At 38.3% G+C, this 18209-nt stretch overlaps 2 protein-coding genes across 2 annotated transcripts; one reads left to right on the top strand and one right to left on the bottom strand.

Moving 5' to 3' along the window:
- Positions 1-1227: 1227 nt before the first annotated feature.
- Positions 1228-9601, top strand: olfml3a (olfactomedin-like 3a). The gene is made up of 3 exons (XM_040038027.1): positions 1228-1583; positions 5438-5750; positions 8143-9601. The coding sequence occupies exons 1-3, from the start codon at positions 1353-1355 to the stop codon at positions 8925-8927; spliced, it is 1329 nt and encodes a 442-aa protein (XP_039893961.1). The 5' UTR covers positions 1228-1352; the 3' UTR covers positions 8928-9601.
- A 1125-nt stretch (positions 9602-10726) lies between these two features.
- Positions 10727-16449, bottom strand: LOC120737376. Its single transcript, XM_040038026.1, has 7 exons — positions 16048-16449; positions 15594-15757; positions 15391-15487; positions 14884-15225; positions 14045-14195; positions 13148-13257; positions 10727-13041 (listed from the first exon to the last, which is right to left on the bottom strand). The coding sequence occupies exons 1-7, from the start codon at positions 16288-16290 to the stop codon at positions 12712-12714; spliced, it is 1437 nt and encodes a 478-aa protein (XP_039893960.1). The 5' UTR covers positions 16291-16449; the 3' UTR covers positions 10727-12711.
- Between the last annotated feature and the right edge of the window lie 1760 nt (positions 16450-18209).

Here is an 18209-nt window from a genome sequence, read left to right as displayed (position 1 = left end):
TTCTCAAGGTAAAATTTCACTTGCAGTCAGTGTAGCTACAGGTGATCTAGACATCCAAGACAAACACAACCATTGTTACCAAAATTACTGTTATTATTTTAGAATATTGACATTTTAATCACTGTAATGTGAAAGATTCTTTTTTTAAACTTTCCCCTTTTCAACAAAATGTATGAATTGAATGTTTGAATGTCTGTCAAAGTTTTCATTTTATGGGCAAGTTTATGATTGGTGGGAGGAATGCTGTGCATGAGTATCATGTTGTATAAGTGACTACCTTACTTGATGATGACTGATGATTACTACCACTAAAGTAATCCATTGCATTACAGTTTTACCAGTGGACAAAAATAATGTGGTAGAGTTTGTTTGCAAAGAAACAAACACTCTGCTTTTACCTTCTTGCACATGTTGGTTGGATATGCAGCTGGAGCAGCTGGATAGTGTAGTGGTAAGACTACACACCTTTGGAGCGGGAGTTGCAAGTTGCAAGTGATTCCCACCCGGTATCCAGTAAGAGTCTTAGCTAGGCCCCTGTGCTAAAACCAAGCCCAGGAATGGCATGGCTACGTCTGCAGCCTGTCCGCAGCTCGGACATAGAGCATTTCACTACATGTACCCTGTATGATTGTGTATGTGACAAATTTGTTGGTTATATTTCATTAGTCCTATTTACTTCCTGAGTTTATTTACCTTTTGTCGCCACACAGTTTCCTGATACCGAGTCTCTCCAGGTACAGTCATCTCCAGTAATGTGTGTTAGAGTCACAGCTTGAGCTTAAATCTAGCTTTGTGCCATTTCTGAGCTGTAGCGTTGGCATCGTTGTCCCTCTCAACACAGCTCACAGTTGGTTCTTCAAAATGCTAAGAAGATCATCTTAGCAGCAACAGAAAGTTAATATCACCCAACAGGGGATTGGATTGGCTGATTCCATTATTCAGCTGCATGTCAAGTAGTTGCAGGAGACAGAAACCTTAAAGGTGTCAGAGACTGAAAAAGAAGCTAAAAGCTGTTTACTGAGTGCTAAACTTACAAAGTATGATAAAGTTTCTTTGAGTAAAAAAGTAATCGGAGTAGAGCGGCACTTGTATCGAGTTCTGTTTGTTCTGTATTCCTTACATGTCTCCGGGAGTGTGTACAACAAGTACAAAGTGAGTGCAGCACATTCACTTTTTTTGGGATAGAGAGGGGTAAGAGGCACAAGGCTCCTCCCTGAGAGTTTGTGAAAACATTCCAGCAAAGTGAGAGCGGTCAAATAATCGGAAACTCTCCGAGTGGCCTCTTACTCTTTCTATGCCTCTCACCTTTTTGCATGTGCAGCTGAAACTTATTCTTCTACTGCACGCTACATATGAGCGTTGATGGGTTGTTTGACACTAAGGACAACTCTGCAGAGGCAAACATCACCCCGAAGAATCCTCTAAAACTTGGAGAAAGAAAGAAACTCAGCTGTTCCATTGATCGGCTTACAATGAAGCTGCTGTTTGCCCTCCTCATTTCCACTGCCTGGACTTTCACTGGTGCCCAGTATTACTACCAGGGGCTGATGGATTATCTGGAGAACAGATTGTTGGCTATTGAGGTAAGAATCGACTGTCCTTTAAGTGACTTATGCTTTAAATGGCAGCTCAGATCTCTGTGTAGTCATAAAAACATCATAAACAACAGTTGACTGCCTCCTCCTCTTTTTTTGATTTGAATTTAATGCCTTTCCTAATGCAAAGCAATTAATGCGATGTCTGCCCAGCTCATCAGCTCTACAGCAGCCTCCGGGGGGAACATCATTTGATGCATGCAGCCCTCTCCTTCTCTGTCCAACAATATTACATTTTCTTCAGGGTTTAAGATAGTGACACACCAGTAATGAGTACAAGCCCAACCTTTGTGGCTGTGGCATCAAACATCCCAACAGCCTAACCGAGAAATGTGTTCTTCAGAGGTAGAATGAAGCTGCAGTAAACAAAGAGCCTCGAGGAAAGAATCGAATTACCGAGTGTTCAGTATTGTTTTTCTTTAAAGTGGCTCTCATGAGGCTACATGTTATATCAATGTCATGAAAGTTTGTGCAAGTCAAACACTTATGTTGACTTGAGGATTAAATATCTGCTCACCTAAGGGGGTAATTTAAATAATTCCTTTATTCTTTCGGTTTACATTTACAGAGTCAAACTGTGTGGCTCCGTTGCAACGATGTCATCCTTAAAACTGTTATAAGCGTGAAATAAATAAATTTAAAGTTAAATCCCACTCACTTCCCCCCTGTGGTTTTCCTCCAGTCTCAATTCCAATATACTGGCTCAACCTTTGCATTGATATGAACACAGCAATTCATCAGCAAGCTTTCATTGAACTTTCATTTCCATTTGTCCACAGGCTCACAGCAATGTAAAGGAGGAAGGAGGCAGGGGAGCTATCAGTTATTACATCTCAGTCTAAATAATTCACCTGTCACTCTCACTGTGTCAGTCATGTGCTGAGAAATACAGTGCTCCTTTCTATTTAGTTTAGGCGATAATTGATTGATTGAAACAGGGAAATCTTACCCTCCCACAGTGTTTATAGTTGGAAACACGACTGAGTCTTGGGCTGTAAATGCATTATCCTTACCAATGTGAAAAATACTAATATACTAGTTTCTAAAGTTTACTTGCTTACATTCACCAGCCACTTTTTTAGTCCTCCACGGCCGCTATACCCTCTACAAAATGCCTTGTGTAGATGAGTCAGTGAAACAGACTGATCAGCCATCTATCCTCTTATCTATGCTCATACATCCTCTATATTACACAAGGGCGTAACCATCGCTATCCTTGCATCTGTCCATTACCAGCCATTTCCCACTCAAGTTTCTGTGTTTCTTTTCCTTCTGACCAGATGCAGCTTTCTGCACCATCGTTTCATCGTCCAGCTCATAAACACACCACACTGTGTTTATGAGCTGAAAGAAACAATTTCCTTGTTACTGAAACCAATTCTAAAGGGCGATTTCACTAACTCATCTACACTCATTCTCCACTTTATTCTCAAAGTGATTAATAACACATTTCTTCTTAATGTGGCACGAACACAAAGTGCTGGAAACATTCCTCTGAGAATTTAGTCCATATTGACATGCTACTGACATCTGTCCAGCACATCCCTGAGGCGTACTGTTGGATTGAGATCTGGTGACTATGGAGGCCATTTGAGTACAGTGTACTTATTGTCATGTTCAAGAAACCAGTTTGAGATTATTCGAGTTTGAGACATGGTGTGTTATCCTGCTGGAATGAGTCATCAGAGGATGGATACAGTGATCATAAAGGCATAGGGTGGTCAGCAACAATACTCAGGTAGGCTGTGGCATTTAAAGAACTTGTATTAAGGGGTGTAAGTGTGCCAAGAAGATATCCTCCAGACCATTATCTATGCTTTCACATTATTCATGCCACATTTGCAGCAGAACTTGAGACTCATCTGACAAGGCAAAACTTTTCCAAGCTGCCATTCAATTTTTGGTGTCAGTTGCAGCTGACTGTCCTCGTACTTCTTTCTTGCTTGGGGTTTGTTGTAGATGAACATTAGAACCAGGTATATACCTCAACTCATTATTCATCTGTCAGCTTGCTGTCAGTTATAACTGTAGAAATGCACAGATGTTGTGATAAAGGAACCATTCATTTACTGGTATCTTCCAATATTTACAGTATCAAGTGTGATGAATTCGATAGCTCACTGTAAGCAAGCCTTAGGTTTATGATTGTAACTTTTCATAAGTATTCTGCGTAGCAATTTAATGCTATCTGTTTAATTGTGCCTTTTATTGAGGCAGTGTCATTTAGTTCCATTTTAAGCTTAAAATAGTCAACATGCTAACTTTACTTATACCAAAGATGGACATTTAGGTTATAAACCTGAGACTTGCCTGAACTCAGTGGAGTGTTCCCAGTTTTGGTCTCTGACTGGTGAACCACAATGAGAAATGTCATGCTGGTAGGATACATATTGGGCTTTTGTAGACTAATTAGGGGGATTGAAAATTGAAATTACATATACAAAGACTCTATTCAAGTAACTAGCCATTACAAAGCAACGTGGCAAATGGAGAAAAATAGAGCCAGATCTGCAGCAGCTAGAAGATCAAGTTAAAGGTGGCACAGAGGACATGAGCCTGCAGGCTGAATGTGGTTTGAATGGTCATTTTATTTGTATTCTTTCACCGATTTAACCCTTTGTGTTCAATATGTAACCAAAATTACAAAACAATACGGCATTTTAAACCTATACACAAAAAAACAAAAACATGGTTACTTGCGTTTCCTTAAAAAGTCCTACCACTTCTTCAATGGGAAAAATAATAAAAACCCTTAAGAGTTTAAGGTGAGTGACTAAATTATTTTAGCGATCTTGCCAGTCAAACCCACATCAGGAGCAAAAATTACTTCTGCTAACTTTTCCTTCTTGTTCATGTCATGACATATAAATGTATTCTTTCCGAAAATGAAATCAATCTTATTTTTCCTGGCATTTATTTCCTGCAAGTTACTCTTCAAAGATCATTTATCTTGTGGAACACTTCCACAACTTCAAATCAAATCGCAAGAAATTTTACTTTCAAAGCCAAAATCTCTTCCTCCTACATCTCTTCTATAGATGCAGTTGTGTGTCCAATTTTCATTCAATCTGCAGCAGGTTGCATCCACATACAATAAAAAAACTCCACCAGAATAAATCACAAAATGACAATGCTATATACTTCAGAAAACAATAGGCCAGAAAAAAATGTTTTACTGATTAAGTTCTAATTGAATTTTATTATTCTGTTTAAATTTAATTAACTGCACAGCCCTACAAACACTGGAAGAAAACTGCATAAAGTGATTTGCAAATGAAACTCACAGATCTCTTCCACCATGCTTTTATTCTGAAGGTATTTTCTTAAACTTCCACTACATAACAGCACAGAGAGTTTTTTATCAAACCTGTCCAAATGTAGACTAGTTTTCAAAGGGCACCAAGGAAGAATTGGCTCTAACAATACAGTCCTGGGCACAGATACTGTGTTGGTGTAAAATAAGTAACAGTAGCACTCAAAATAACTGGGATTAATTTTCTAGATGAAATGAATGTTTGCAAAGATACTATAAAGATGGACAACATCAAAGCTTCCTGGAATTAAAACTAAAGCATCAAAGAAATTTACTCTGAAACCACACAGAGTGAGATTGGTCATCAAACAGACTCAAAATTTTACATCAGCAGCAGAAAATGGACAGGATACATCATTTATACTTTTGTCATGGCAGGAATTTTATTTTGTATCAAACTGATGACCTCAGCGTTTGCTACAGTGTAAACACAGTTTTTTTCCTTGTCATCTGGTTTGAATAAAAAAGAGACAAAAACACATTTTTCAATACATTTTTACACTTGTGTTGCTTTCTGCACGTCTGACAGGACCGCATGCAGCTGTGGCATGAGCAATCCCATCGGTACCACACAGAGATGAAGGATTTCAAAAAGCTGACTGCCGAAGCCATGGATGGACTAAAGAATCACCACAGCATGCTCTTCAAAGACTTGGAAGGAGCAGCTGCTCGAGTGGACCGAGTGGAACAAGAGATGGATTACGTGGAAACCCAGATGTCCCCTCGGGCCTGCACGAACAGGGCAGATAAGGTAGTGGAGCAGGAGGCCTGGGAGATGGAGGAAAGCAGAGGTGAGGAAGAGGAAGAAGAAGAGTGGGAGGAGCTGCAGTCTAGAGTCTCTGGTGAGCTGCGGGGTACACATACATCTCAGCAAAAATGTCCTCTTCAGGTCTTTGATCTTTTATTTTAATTCACAGTGAAGGAATGACACAGTCAGATCCTTTGGGATGTATATATTTAGAGCTACACATCTACAGGACCGGGTTCCACACCATTCCTTCTGCAGAGAGAGTCTCGGAAGAGCCATGCCTCTGGAAAATGGGAAACAAACACGGCACTGTTACAAGTCATTTAGCAGAGTGCTTTGAGTCACTGTGCAGTCATGTTTTCCAGTAGAATTCTGGCTTTATGCAACTCATTTATTTCCGCAGAGCTACTCCCCTGTTTGCACTGTTTGAGCGCAGCGTTTGTCATTATAATCATCACGTCCCAAGGCGAACTGCTGCAAACGGTGCTGCAATACAACTGCTGCACTGAGTCATTAACTCAGGTAATACTAGCTTGGTTGAAACATGATGTAAAAAGTTGTGAAATCAGTTTTTAATTCCTACTCCACGTGGCAGATTTAAGCGAATGTGGCACATTAAGCCGAAGATGTATAATTTTTGCACTTAAATGGTTCCAAAAACTAAAATCCCCCAATGATAGATCATTAAATTGCTTTGGTGCCATTTACTCTCCTTGCAAGGCAAATGAAAAAAGTATTGATTTCTTTATTTTACTGGCTGACTTTACAAGCCAATCAATAACACATTAATTCAAGGATTAGGCTGTAATATCATAAACCCTTTGCTTAGGCTCATAATGATGGTCATACACAGTATTCTCAAAATCAAAATCAAGTCTATGATTGAACAACAGCCTTCTATATTAGCTTTTGTGTGCAATCTATTCATGGAGGGAAGGACAGAAAGTGGCCTGAGGTCAGTGACATTATTCTCATGTTCGCCGGAATGATCTCTGCACACAGTTCTCCATTGTGAACGTCTGTGAAGTGACCCAGAATGAACTTTACTGCATTGTAGAGACCCGGTTCAGCTTTTGCAAGCACAATGCTGGCACACATGCCATTGGGGCTTCCGTTTTGTGTATATTTTGGCAAAAGAACGATATTAGTCTTCTTTCTCTTCATTCTGCCCTTGTGCTGCACTCATGAGTCTGAGCCCAATTCCCCGACTGGTTTGAATTTGCCTTTAATTTAGAGAGCCAGATAGAAATGACCACAGGCTGCTGGGTGAAAGGCTGCAAATACACATTTTAGTTGAAGAGTTGCACTTTACTGAAACATGCTAATGAAACTAAATAGGAAAAATATGTTTAAATTATGTTTTTATTAATTCCACTGTTTGTTTTTTTGTTTTTTTTTACATTTCTATATATTTATACAATTCTATAATGTCTGTTTTGACATGAGGTTTAGAATATAGATGCAACTCTTTCCAGCTGTTTTCCAGTTTGGTCTGTTTTATTTCCCTTTAACCAGGTAATCAGTCACATGGATTACAGTAAGAAAAGCAATTACACTACACAGACAATGGCACATTAATGAGGGTCGATTAAAAAAATAGCTCAAACTTACATCCAGCAGCTCTCTTGTGAAACAAATGGACTAAGCGAACTTGTGATTTTCACGTTACAGTCTCAGTGTTTCTTGGAGCAACTGAACAAAAGCGTTGTTCTGGTGGCAGACAACGCAGACATGCCATGTAAAAGTATAAACAGTCTATGTTGTAGGCTCTGCATAGATTCATGTATAAAGCTAAGTAATCTTATAATCAGTCTATGTTGTTAACAGAGTGACAGTGACAATAATGTTGTTGTCACAGGTGTAATTTATGGAGGTGTTATCACTACATTTTTAGTTTACAGCTTTTGTTATTTTTTTTATTGCGTTTGCTATTATTATTATTATTATTATTATTATTATTTGTTTTTTTAAATTAAACTATCAGAGGGTATTTTTTTCTGTGGTAGTAAAATTGTAGAGGAACAGTATGATGGGCACTGCAATAAAGGTTATTAAATGTTATATTTTGTATTAGGTGCTTTTTATCTGAAATGATATTTCAGATAACCTGAGATAGTTACAGCTTATCATATAAACATTTCAGGTTTCTGGCATTTTCAAACAGGAGGTTTGTTGTTGCTTTTTCCTTCCTTCTAGAGGAAATTTTGGGGGTTTGTTGGGCAGGTCTGGGATATTTACTGGAAATGGAAATGACCTGCAGCACTAACAAAAATAATGTCTGGTATTATTAACTGACTGGCAAATATGATCTGCAACTGGAGCAGCTGACTAGATGGATGTACTGGTCAGTTAAAATATATATGTACATAATTTAAAGTATATGCAGTATATGAATAGCCCATTAATTTAAAATATGTGAACATAACCAGTGGCTCTTTCCACTTCACCAATATCCTCTTCTGTGTTTTTTTTCTCTCTTGCTGCAGACTGTGTGGAAATAATTTCTGGCATCCGATCAGTGAAAATCATGAAGCGAGTGGGCAGTCCCAAGGGCATGTGGACCAGAGACCCGAGATCCTCCAAGGTTTACATTTTTAATGGCACATCAGGAAACACCATCTACCAATTCAAATCTGTACTTGACTTTTCACGCTCCCTGGGAGTCACAGGCAGCAGAAGCATCAGGCTTCCCTCTGAATGGAGCGGCCCTGGTAGCGCTGTTTACAATGGCTATTTGTATTACATAAAGCAGGAGGCTGAAGCAGATATGCAGGTGGTTAAATATGACCTTCTGAGTGGCTCAGTGACAGAAACTGCCATGTTCCCTGTGGAGGGCCGTGCCACTGTGTACAACCTCAATCCAGAGACTGTTGCAGACCTTGCAGCTGATGATGGGGGTCTCTGGCTCTTGTATGCCCCCAGTGACAGTGAACTAACCATCAGCCTAGCAAAGATGGACGCTGCCACTCTTGATATAGAGCAAATCTGGGACACTCGATGCCCGCGGGAAAATGCAGAGGCGGCTTTTGTAGTGTGCGGGACTGTCTATGTCGTTTACAACACCCGTCTGGCCAGTCGCTCGCGGGTTCAGTGTGTCTTTGACGTCAACGACATGGTGCTCAGTGAAGAGGCTCCACTCATCTACTTCCCCAGGAGGTACGGGGCCCACGCTAGTCTGAAATACAACCCTGAGGAGAAGCAGCTTTACGGCTGGGATGACGGCTACCAAATTATTTATAGACTGACCATGAAGAGGAAACTCCTGGCTTGACAGCAGAGAAGTGGTGTCATATTTTCAAAGACATATAAAAAATAGGAACAGGGAATTTATATAGCCTCTCCACCTTTTCCCTATTCATGTGATACTTTGTTTCTGCAATAGTTAAACCACATAACATCCCTTTCTTCTCAGAACTTTAAGGGTTCTTTTTAAATTATAGCCTTTTTACACTTTGACTAGAAAGCTAAGATTTGCATAAATTTTGATTTTTGTCTCATTTCTAAAGTGTGTTTTTATATAAATATGAATGTTTTCACAGAAAATAAATGATAAGATGACATGTTAATTACTGGCCTTTGGCTGTGGTTTCACATTTTAACTGAAAGGAAGGTTATCTGAACAATTAAAGAGTGCACCTTTGAAGTAAACGGAACAAAAACTTCTGTCTCCACCAAGAGAACCTATTCCTCTTATAAGTGTGGTGTCTGGTCTTAGTATCAAGTCAACAACTTAGAATTTCTAACTGTCTTCGAGATGCGTTGGAAATGACTGTGTGAACTTCTGCAAAAACAAAATAAAAGGAGGTCCAGTGTAACCTCTACCAGGCAAAGCTGACACATTTTTAAGGAATCCACATAACTGACATTTTTAATAGTTTTCATCATATTTCTGTGTGCATAAAATCTAAGCTGAGACATGTAATACCTTCAGTGTGTCCTGGGTGTATTCTGCACTCTTAGAAAGGATGTGTTAAAATTGACACATCATGTGTTAAATTTTAACACATGTGCTGCATCAGCTCAGGGACAACACATGATGTGTCAGTTTTAACACAATTAATGTGTCTGCTCCTTTAACACATCTTCTGTGTTAAAAAAAGTCAACACAAGGATGCGTTATTTTGACACAAAGATGTGTTAAAATGTGTGCATTTCATTTTTCTTTTTAAAAAAAAGGAGAAAAAAGATAGTATATATTATACATTTATTGAATTCCATTTGTTACTTAGCATATTATAAATTATTACAAACTGAATAAACAAGTTTTCAGAATCTTTTCAATTAAAATGTATTAAATTCAATTTTAGCCAAAGCTATATTACAATTTTTACTCGACAAAATCAAACAAAATTAATATCTGACTAACTTTCTAACTTTCTAGATCATTAAAATGTCAAATATATATATGTTCTCATATAATCATGTCCAGACAATACATGAATTAACTTTTTTTAAAGGTAACAGTTGTCATCTTCAACAAATTGTCAACATTCAACAAATGTGCAGTTGCATGCAAACAGAAAAATATATTTACATTTTGGCAAATATAGCATCCAGGTTATACAATTTTGTACCTTGGGTTTAAATACAGCTTATTAGCATCAAAGCTTGTCACTATATATAAAGGCCGAAAATCAAAAATGTCAGCCAATGTAATCAGTTCATATTCGTCTGACCTTTCCACTGCATAGGCATAAAAATGGTCATCGAAGAAGCTGACTTTCAGAATCCTCACAAACACGAAAACAGACTCATTAACTGACTGTGGCAAGATATGAATGACTTCACCAAACAAAGGCTCTTCTCTAAAGTCTCTTCTTAATGTCAGTACAGAACCAGTTCTATAAGTCTGGCCGTATACATCAATACTGTGTGACACAAAAACAGTACTAGTCAGAGAAAGGTCTTGTTCAAGGGTTAATCTCAAGTTGTCTAACAAGACATCTGCTTTTTTCAGTGACCCCACACTAACTAGATAGGCATTGGGCACATCCATTTTCTTAGCTAGATTATCACTATGCTTATAGTGATACATGTGTTGAACCTGATGTTTAAAAGCCAATGTTTTTGACACATTTTTGAAGTTACAAACTGAATGTGCGAGTCTTTTAAATGGATTGTGCTTGGCTTCAAATCGCATACACCAAAGTTTAGACAGAGGTCCAAACAAAACCATCATCCTTGGATAATGTATCATAAAATGATGTTTCGGAATAAGATTTGTGGCATACAGCTGTTTGAAAAGAGTATGGTGCTCTATTATCAGTTCTTTTAGGAATACTGCAAGTCCCCTTGTAACGACTGGTGCAAAGATGATACTGCATATCTCTCTCAGTAAAATCAATAAATGCCAATGTTGACTTTTTCGGTCTACACAATCTCCCAACAAAAAGGGCAAGACCAGTAAAAGGCACCACATTTGAGATGCTGTCTGTTTTAATGCACTCTCACTGTTTCTCAAGTTCATTATAACACTTGGCTTGTTTTTAATGTCTCCATATCCATATTGAAAACTGGAAATCCTCTCATTTAGCTGTTCCAAAGTCAACAACTTCTCCTCATAAATGAAATGGCGAAGCATTAGCTTAACCTCTAAAGGGGCTACACCTTCAAGTACATCATGCATGATATCAACACTTATGTTTTGTGTTACATGAAAATACTTAAGGTTATTCAGACAGGAGTCCTCTTTCACACCAGTTTTGCTTGGTTCGTTTAAGCTGACATGTTCCTGATAACTGTCTTTGGTGCGCAACTCAACTTTGTCTTCATCATATATCAACTGTGCATCTGCTTTGTCAATCATGCAAAACTGACAGAATTTGTTTGCAGAGAAACTTTCAAGGTAGCCACAAAGTGAATGAATTGCCAAATTATCTGCTGTTAACACACAAACTGTACCATATAGTTGATGGCTATGACCTTTTAAATCCACAATTAGACCAGAATTTTCAAGAAATCTCAAGTCATCAAGAAGTGGTTTCAAAATCTTGTCAAATCCATATACCTCTCTGTCAATTGAGTTAAACAAAAGACACAGGTGAATATTAGCAAGTGAGGAATTCCACTCTGGTGGCAAATTCTTCAAGGTAAAATACACAGCTCCTAGCTTATGTATTTTTGTCTTGGAACCTAAAGGATTTGATGTTTCAAAGTCATCAAAGTAAAGTTGTATTTGAAGAGCATCAGGGTACATTTTAAACAATGGGTGTGAGGAAAAGTGAGAGCCATCACAGTAATCACGCATTTTGGCATCAGTGTTCTTCTTATTCTGAACAAAGAAGTCCTGAATGTCCACATGTTGGAATAAAAACTTGAGCGTTTCAATGACTGATACATACTGGCATGTATCTGCTGCCAAAACCTGTTTCATCTGACCATCTTTTCTTACAGTATCTGACCTGTGACCCAGAAAGATTTCCTGTGGTTTAACAAGGGAAAACTTCTCAGTGAAGTATTTGTTCATTTTGTATTTCGTGTCTACATCTTCAAATATGTTTTTAGCACTTTCAAACTCCTTCATTAATGCTTGAACAGCCTCGCTGTCTTGTGGTACATCCAAGCTACTCAACAAAGCAGCAGTTGACTGTTGCAAACAGTCTACAGTTTTCTCAAGTAACTCCTTTGTACAGTTTACACTTCTTGTAACATCTGTTAAAGTAATATTTGATGATGCATACATCTGTGCCATAAAAGAAGCAGCACATTCACCAAGATCAGTATAGTTTTTTAACTTTGATACTGCACCTGCTACATCACTGGGTATCTCCAAAACATCAGGAACTAGATCATCAGTTTCAACTGAACTGTTTGATGTCTCTCCTTGGTAAGAAGGTTGAACTGAGTCAGCATCCATTGAAGATGAAGTAGAATGAGATCTATGCAGGTGCTTTGAAAATGAATTTAAGTTATAATACGTCCTTGGGCAGCCATCTTGGCTACATATAATTTTCAAGTTTTGTCCATCTGATAAGCAGTGTATTTGACGAAGATGCCAAATGAGGTTTCTCACCTCTGTGAACAGAGACTCTCTACATTTTGGACAGGTGAACATTTTACTTGCATGCTTTAATCTGTGCAATCAGCTCCAGTACTTTGGTTTTCCTTTGGGTGGACAGCGGCAGGTCATAGACAAACTCAAAGAAGGTGAAGACGGAGCCAAGCGGTGCTGGATAGGACAAGTTACATACCCAGTACAGTTTGAAAAGCTTATCCACAGCACACGTCAGGCCATCATTCAGAGGAATGGTTACTTTGTCATTCTTAGCAACAATGATGTACTGCCTGGTTGCACTCTTTAGATCACCGATGCATATCAGCTGGGGTTGGTGTGTTGTGGATGATGCTTCAGGATCACTGCAAAGCGATGCAATACTTGTTCCAGGCTTGGAGATGGGGAAGATAAAGACAGATTTTTAGAGAAGTCTTCAGTGAGGTGTTGACAAATGCTTTCCTCAGGTAAATACCATGAGAACTGTACAGAATACATACCAGTGCAAAATCAACCAAGTGCGTTATAGCTGATTTAAGGCTGCAACGACTGGCACCAACTGGTGGGAGCAGGTGTGTTAACACCACAAGGGCAGTGTAACAAGCCTCATCTAACAAAGAAAAGCAAGATGTAAAATTATTCAAAATACATCCATCCATCCATTCGCGTCCGCTTATCCTGTTCAGGGTCGCGGGGGGCGCTGGAGCCTATCCCAGCTGTCATAGGGCGAGAGGCGGGGTACACCCTGGACAGGTCGCTAGTCTGTCGCAGGGCCAACACACAGAGACAGACAATCATTCGCACTCACATTCAGTCGCACATTCACACCTATGGGCAATTTGGATTAACCAATTAACCTATCCCAACTAAGTGCATGTCTTTGGACAGTGGGAGGAAGCCGGAGTACCCGGAGAGAACCCACGCAAACACGGGGAGAACATGCATTTCTGTATTCAAAATACAGAAATGTGTTATTTAATGAATTATGAGATGTACATCAAAAATGACTTTTTCTTTTGTGAATAGATGAAATCAGAAATGCAGAGGCTTAAGGCACCTCATTTGGCTTATATGTGCAGCTAATAAGGTTGCCCAAGGCCACATAATTTAAATTCTCCTTACAACCATCTCCATAGACCTCATTCTCCACCATCAGTAAACATAGACATATTTCAATCCATTTACCAAAGGGTGGCATCTAACAATTTCTTTAAAAAAGAACAACAAAATTTAAAAATATAACCCCTTCTTGTATAGTTTTTCTATTCAGCCTTTAACATTCACTTACTTGTCATCTAAAGACAGTAAACAGAACTATTAATTTGATCATCCTCTTTTTCTTACTTTCTAATAGTAAACGTGAGGCGGCGAAGGGGAAGGGGGGGATGGAAAAATACCTTCAGTCTTCTCTTCAAAATCTTTCAACAGAGAGGACATTCTTGTTTCCAGGGCAGCTACTGATTTGAGTTTCGGAATGATACTGGCTTCCCATTTTCGTAAAAAGAGGTCCGCCTTTCCTCCGGTAAGCTTGCCAAACTCCAAGTCCAGCTAATGGAGAGAAAAAAAGTGTTTAAGTTTACAATTAAGCATTAAATACATGAAATTAAAAGTACATTCTGCCCATTTGGTAGCTGTATGGCTAAAATCAAACCTTACAGTATCACATTTCTGTTACCCACTTCCACATCAAGCTTAGCTACACAGCGAAACAACAATTTACTTGGAGTGGTATTTGAATACAACTCTATTATTCCTTAATTTTAGCTATGATTTGGGTCCCATCAGACCCTGAGAAAAAAATTAGGACTTTTTAGCTGATGTTCAACTTTCTAGCAGCCAATTTCTTATTTTGTCTGTCTGCGGTTTGTCCTGTAGAGCTTTTTTGCTGAAAATAGTGCTGCTGAAAGCAGAGTTTCGTACAAATTCAGGCGATCTTTTTGTCGCTTTTTCAGTTCCACGAGCAGCACCTTCTGCATTGTCATTTGATGACCCTACTATTAGATAGTCATTTGGTGGCACAACTAAGATTTTGGATCATTTGAAACGTGATGCTCATTGTAATAAAAGCCCAGTGAATAAAGATCCAACTCTGAAATTATAAAACTTTCAAAATATTCACTAGGAGCTCATAAACATACCTCCAAATGTATCCACTCCTGTTACATACTTTGTATGCAATACACAACTGAGTGGAGAAGGAGTACATAAACCATTACCAGGGAACCAAGCAACTTACCAGACTTGGCAGGTCCAAAAACCGTGGGTACTCTCTGAATATTTCAGCAGCAGTGGGGGAGTCCTTGCTAATCCAGGCTCTGCGACTGGTGTATGTTTCCTCCATGCCTGACATGATAGTTGGAAGGTTCTCAGCTGAGGGCCGCAATCTTTTGATCAGGGTGACCCACTCGTCTGTGCTGCTGGTATTCCCATCCTCTTGCCTGAGCTTCTTGTCTTCACCACAGTCATTGGTCACTTTTCGCTTCTTATAACGTCTCTGCCCCTGGTCGAGATTCCGTCTAAGGTTGCGCAGTTTAGTCTCTAGGAATCCACAATGAGAGACTGGATCATAATAATGCTCCTGAGGAAGAAAGGACAGAGGTATATGGGTAACAGCTGAGCAATTTTAACTGAGAAAAAAAAGCTCTAATAAATAATGAGATAAAGGTTAAAAGATACACAGTAAGTGGGAACAAGTGCAAGTATGTAGTGGAATTTACATTATTAAAATGCTAAATTTACTTACAAATCCTTCCCCCTGTCCTGCCACTCGGACACTCAGGGATGGAAAAGTGGTGATGATGCTTTTTGCTACAGTCAACTTCTCTGCACTAAGAGGGTAACTGGAAAATAAAGGTAACCTTTTTTTACTCCTGTGCACTTCAACATTTTTAAAGAAAAACATTCATTGCAAAATTTTAACAAAGTGCAGTAAGGTGCTATACTTACTAACCACACCTCTCCACCAAATCCCCAATGCAAGTCTTCACAAGAAGCTTCCTCGATGGCACTGACAGGGTACCTGTAGTTTCATACTCCTTAAGAATCTGTGGGGCTTTCCTCTTGAGTAGTGACCTCAGGGGTTGACTTTGTTCTTCTGTGGTAATGGTAGACTGTAAAGGCAACACCAGACACTTTACCTCTCTGCAATAATCTTCAAAGTCATGACAGCAAATTTCCACAGAGCATAGAAGCATGAGTTTACTCAAAAAGCTGCAGCAGAAGAAGGCGGTTTCTTAATTACCGTGATTATAACGCAATGACTAAAAGAAATTCTGAATAATAATTAAATTGATTTTATCTTCTAGTTGCTACTTGGTGAATAGATCTGATCCTGACTAATAGTTAATAACTGTTAAAACACATTTTATGACTTAGGAAACTGAAGAAATGCAAAGTGTACCTGATTTTGTCTAATCTCCCCAAGAGAGGTTTCCATTGGTGGCCCTCTGGCTGACAGGAAGATATGGAATCTATCAAAGTCCTTAACGTCTACCTCATTGTCAACATCAATATATTCCATGAAATCAGTGTTATACTTTAGCAACCTATCAAGCACACAGCCCATGTGCTGAGCTTGGCTTTGACCTATGATGTCTTTGGCACTGCTGACATTAAGAATTTTTTTTACAAATCTCTTTCTCATCTATAAAAGTGGTTACAAGGACTTTGACAGATTCTAAGTTGTCATATGCCTGCTGAAAAAAAGAAACACATGGCTAAATAAGTAAGATAATTTGCATGGTCAAGTTGCTGCTGTTTTTTTTTTTTTTTAAATAACACTGACTATTACTTCCTCATAAGGTCTGCATAAAAAAGAAACTATATCAGAGCATATTTCCAGCAAAAAGCCTTAAAAAAGCCTTTAGTTAATCATACTAAATGCAAAAAACTGCTTTAACTGCTTAAAAATCATTATTTTTGTATGAGGTATAGTTCATGTTAACCAGTGATAAGTAATTATAACAAATATTTATCACAGCACTACTAAATGTAGTCTATTAAGTGTGATAACAGAAGACAGAGGGGCGACATCAAACTAAAGTTGCTCAGTCTTTGTTCCTATTCTGTGCTAGTAAACAAATGGATGATAACGCGGTGATAACTGCATTAGCTATATTCAGAGTTAACGACAATATTGTCATTTTACACAACACTGCTACGGTTAGGTACTGAGTCTGGTGTTGCTCATAGACACCAGAATGCTTGTCGGAGCTGCTAGCTCAACTACAACACTAGTTCTAAGAGCAATTTCTGAATACTGTAATACATAAATAAAGTAAATGCATAAATACATGAATAAAGTAATACATAAAATCACTACCAAAAACACATTAACTCTAATGAAGTATGGCACTAAAGCCAAGAACTAGTACTAAAATTAAGAGTAGGATATGTTAGCAAGACTGTTACATTAAGGTTAGCTAGGTATAGTTAAGCAGTAATTAACAGCGCTTAAACTCAAAACTCCTATATAACTCCTATATTTTATATAAATTCAAAGTTTCACATTCTTCCAGAAACCCGACATATTTTCAGTACATTAAGATAAACTGGTAAATGATACTTACTGTAAGGTCTGACAACATAGTAGGCAACGTAACCTCCATCTTTGTCTCCTTTGTCTCAGTGGCGCGAAAAGATAGCGCCCCCTTCCCGCCGCTGGTATGTCATGTTGCTGGGCAGAATTTGTTTCAATTTTCAGCATGTGTATTCTTACTCATTTAATTTCCTACTTTTACTTCAATTGTATTGCCCTAGTTCACATGTTACGGTCAAAATTAAGCCTGTTCTGTGTCGATACTTATGGTTATAGTATAACCATGGCCATCAATTGGTATGCCATACATATTGAGAAATAAAACAAATTATCTTCTTTCAGAATTTTAGTACACCATACACACCTTGCTCCACATTACATTATAAAATGTTTTATTTGTTGAAAGTAATGAGGAAAGGGTTATGGAAAACAAACAATAACTAAACATTTATTTATTCAGTTAATATTGTTATAATACATTACAATTTATTTCACTAAACACATCAAATAACTGAGCTGCTAATTTTAGGTCCTGTTGTTAGATTTTGAAAATAACACACAAAATGTGCTAAACTGTGCAACACATCAAGTGTGTTAAGCTTTTTACACATTTTTTCAATGTTTACACATTTTCTTACACATGTTATGTTAAAATTCACACAAAATGTGTTAATAGTGTAACAACACATTTTTTGTGTCATTTTTTAACACATCCTTTCTAAGAGTGTGGGGGCTCATGCCTGGAACAGCTTATTTAGGAGTTGCCCAGGAGGCATCCCACCCAGTCAGATACCAAAACCGCCTCAGCTTCACAGAGATGATTCATATCATGAAGAATATCATCTACCGCTGCCATTTCCAGTTTAATAAAACACACAGATTCAGCAAGCGCAGGCTTCACAATCTTTGTCAGGGTAATGAGAAACTAGTTCATCAGTTGTTTTGCTAATACACACCTTAATCTTCATCGATATATTTAATCCCAAATTGATGTCATACAGTGCTGAAGACTTTCAATTCAACTT

This window comes from Simochromis diagramma, unplaced genomic scaffold, assembly GCF_900408965.1.
Source record: "Simochromis diagramma unplaced genomic scaffold, fSimDia1.1 OVJJ01000061.1, whole genome shotgun sequence".
NCBI lineage: Eukaryota > Metazoa > Chordata > Actinopteri > Cichliformes > Cichlidae > Simochromis > Simochromis diagramma.
Note: the sequence above shows the minus strand (reverse complement) of the source record. Positions and strands in the feature narration are given on the sequence as shown.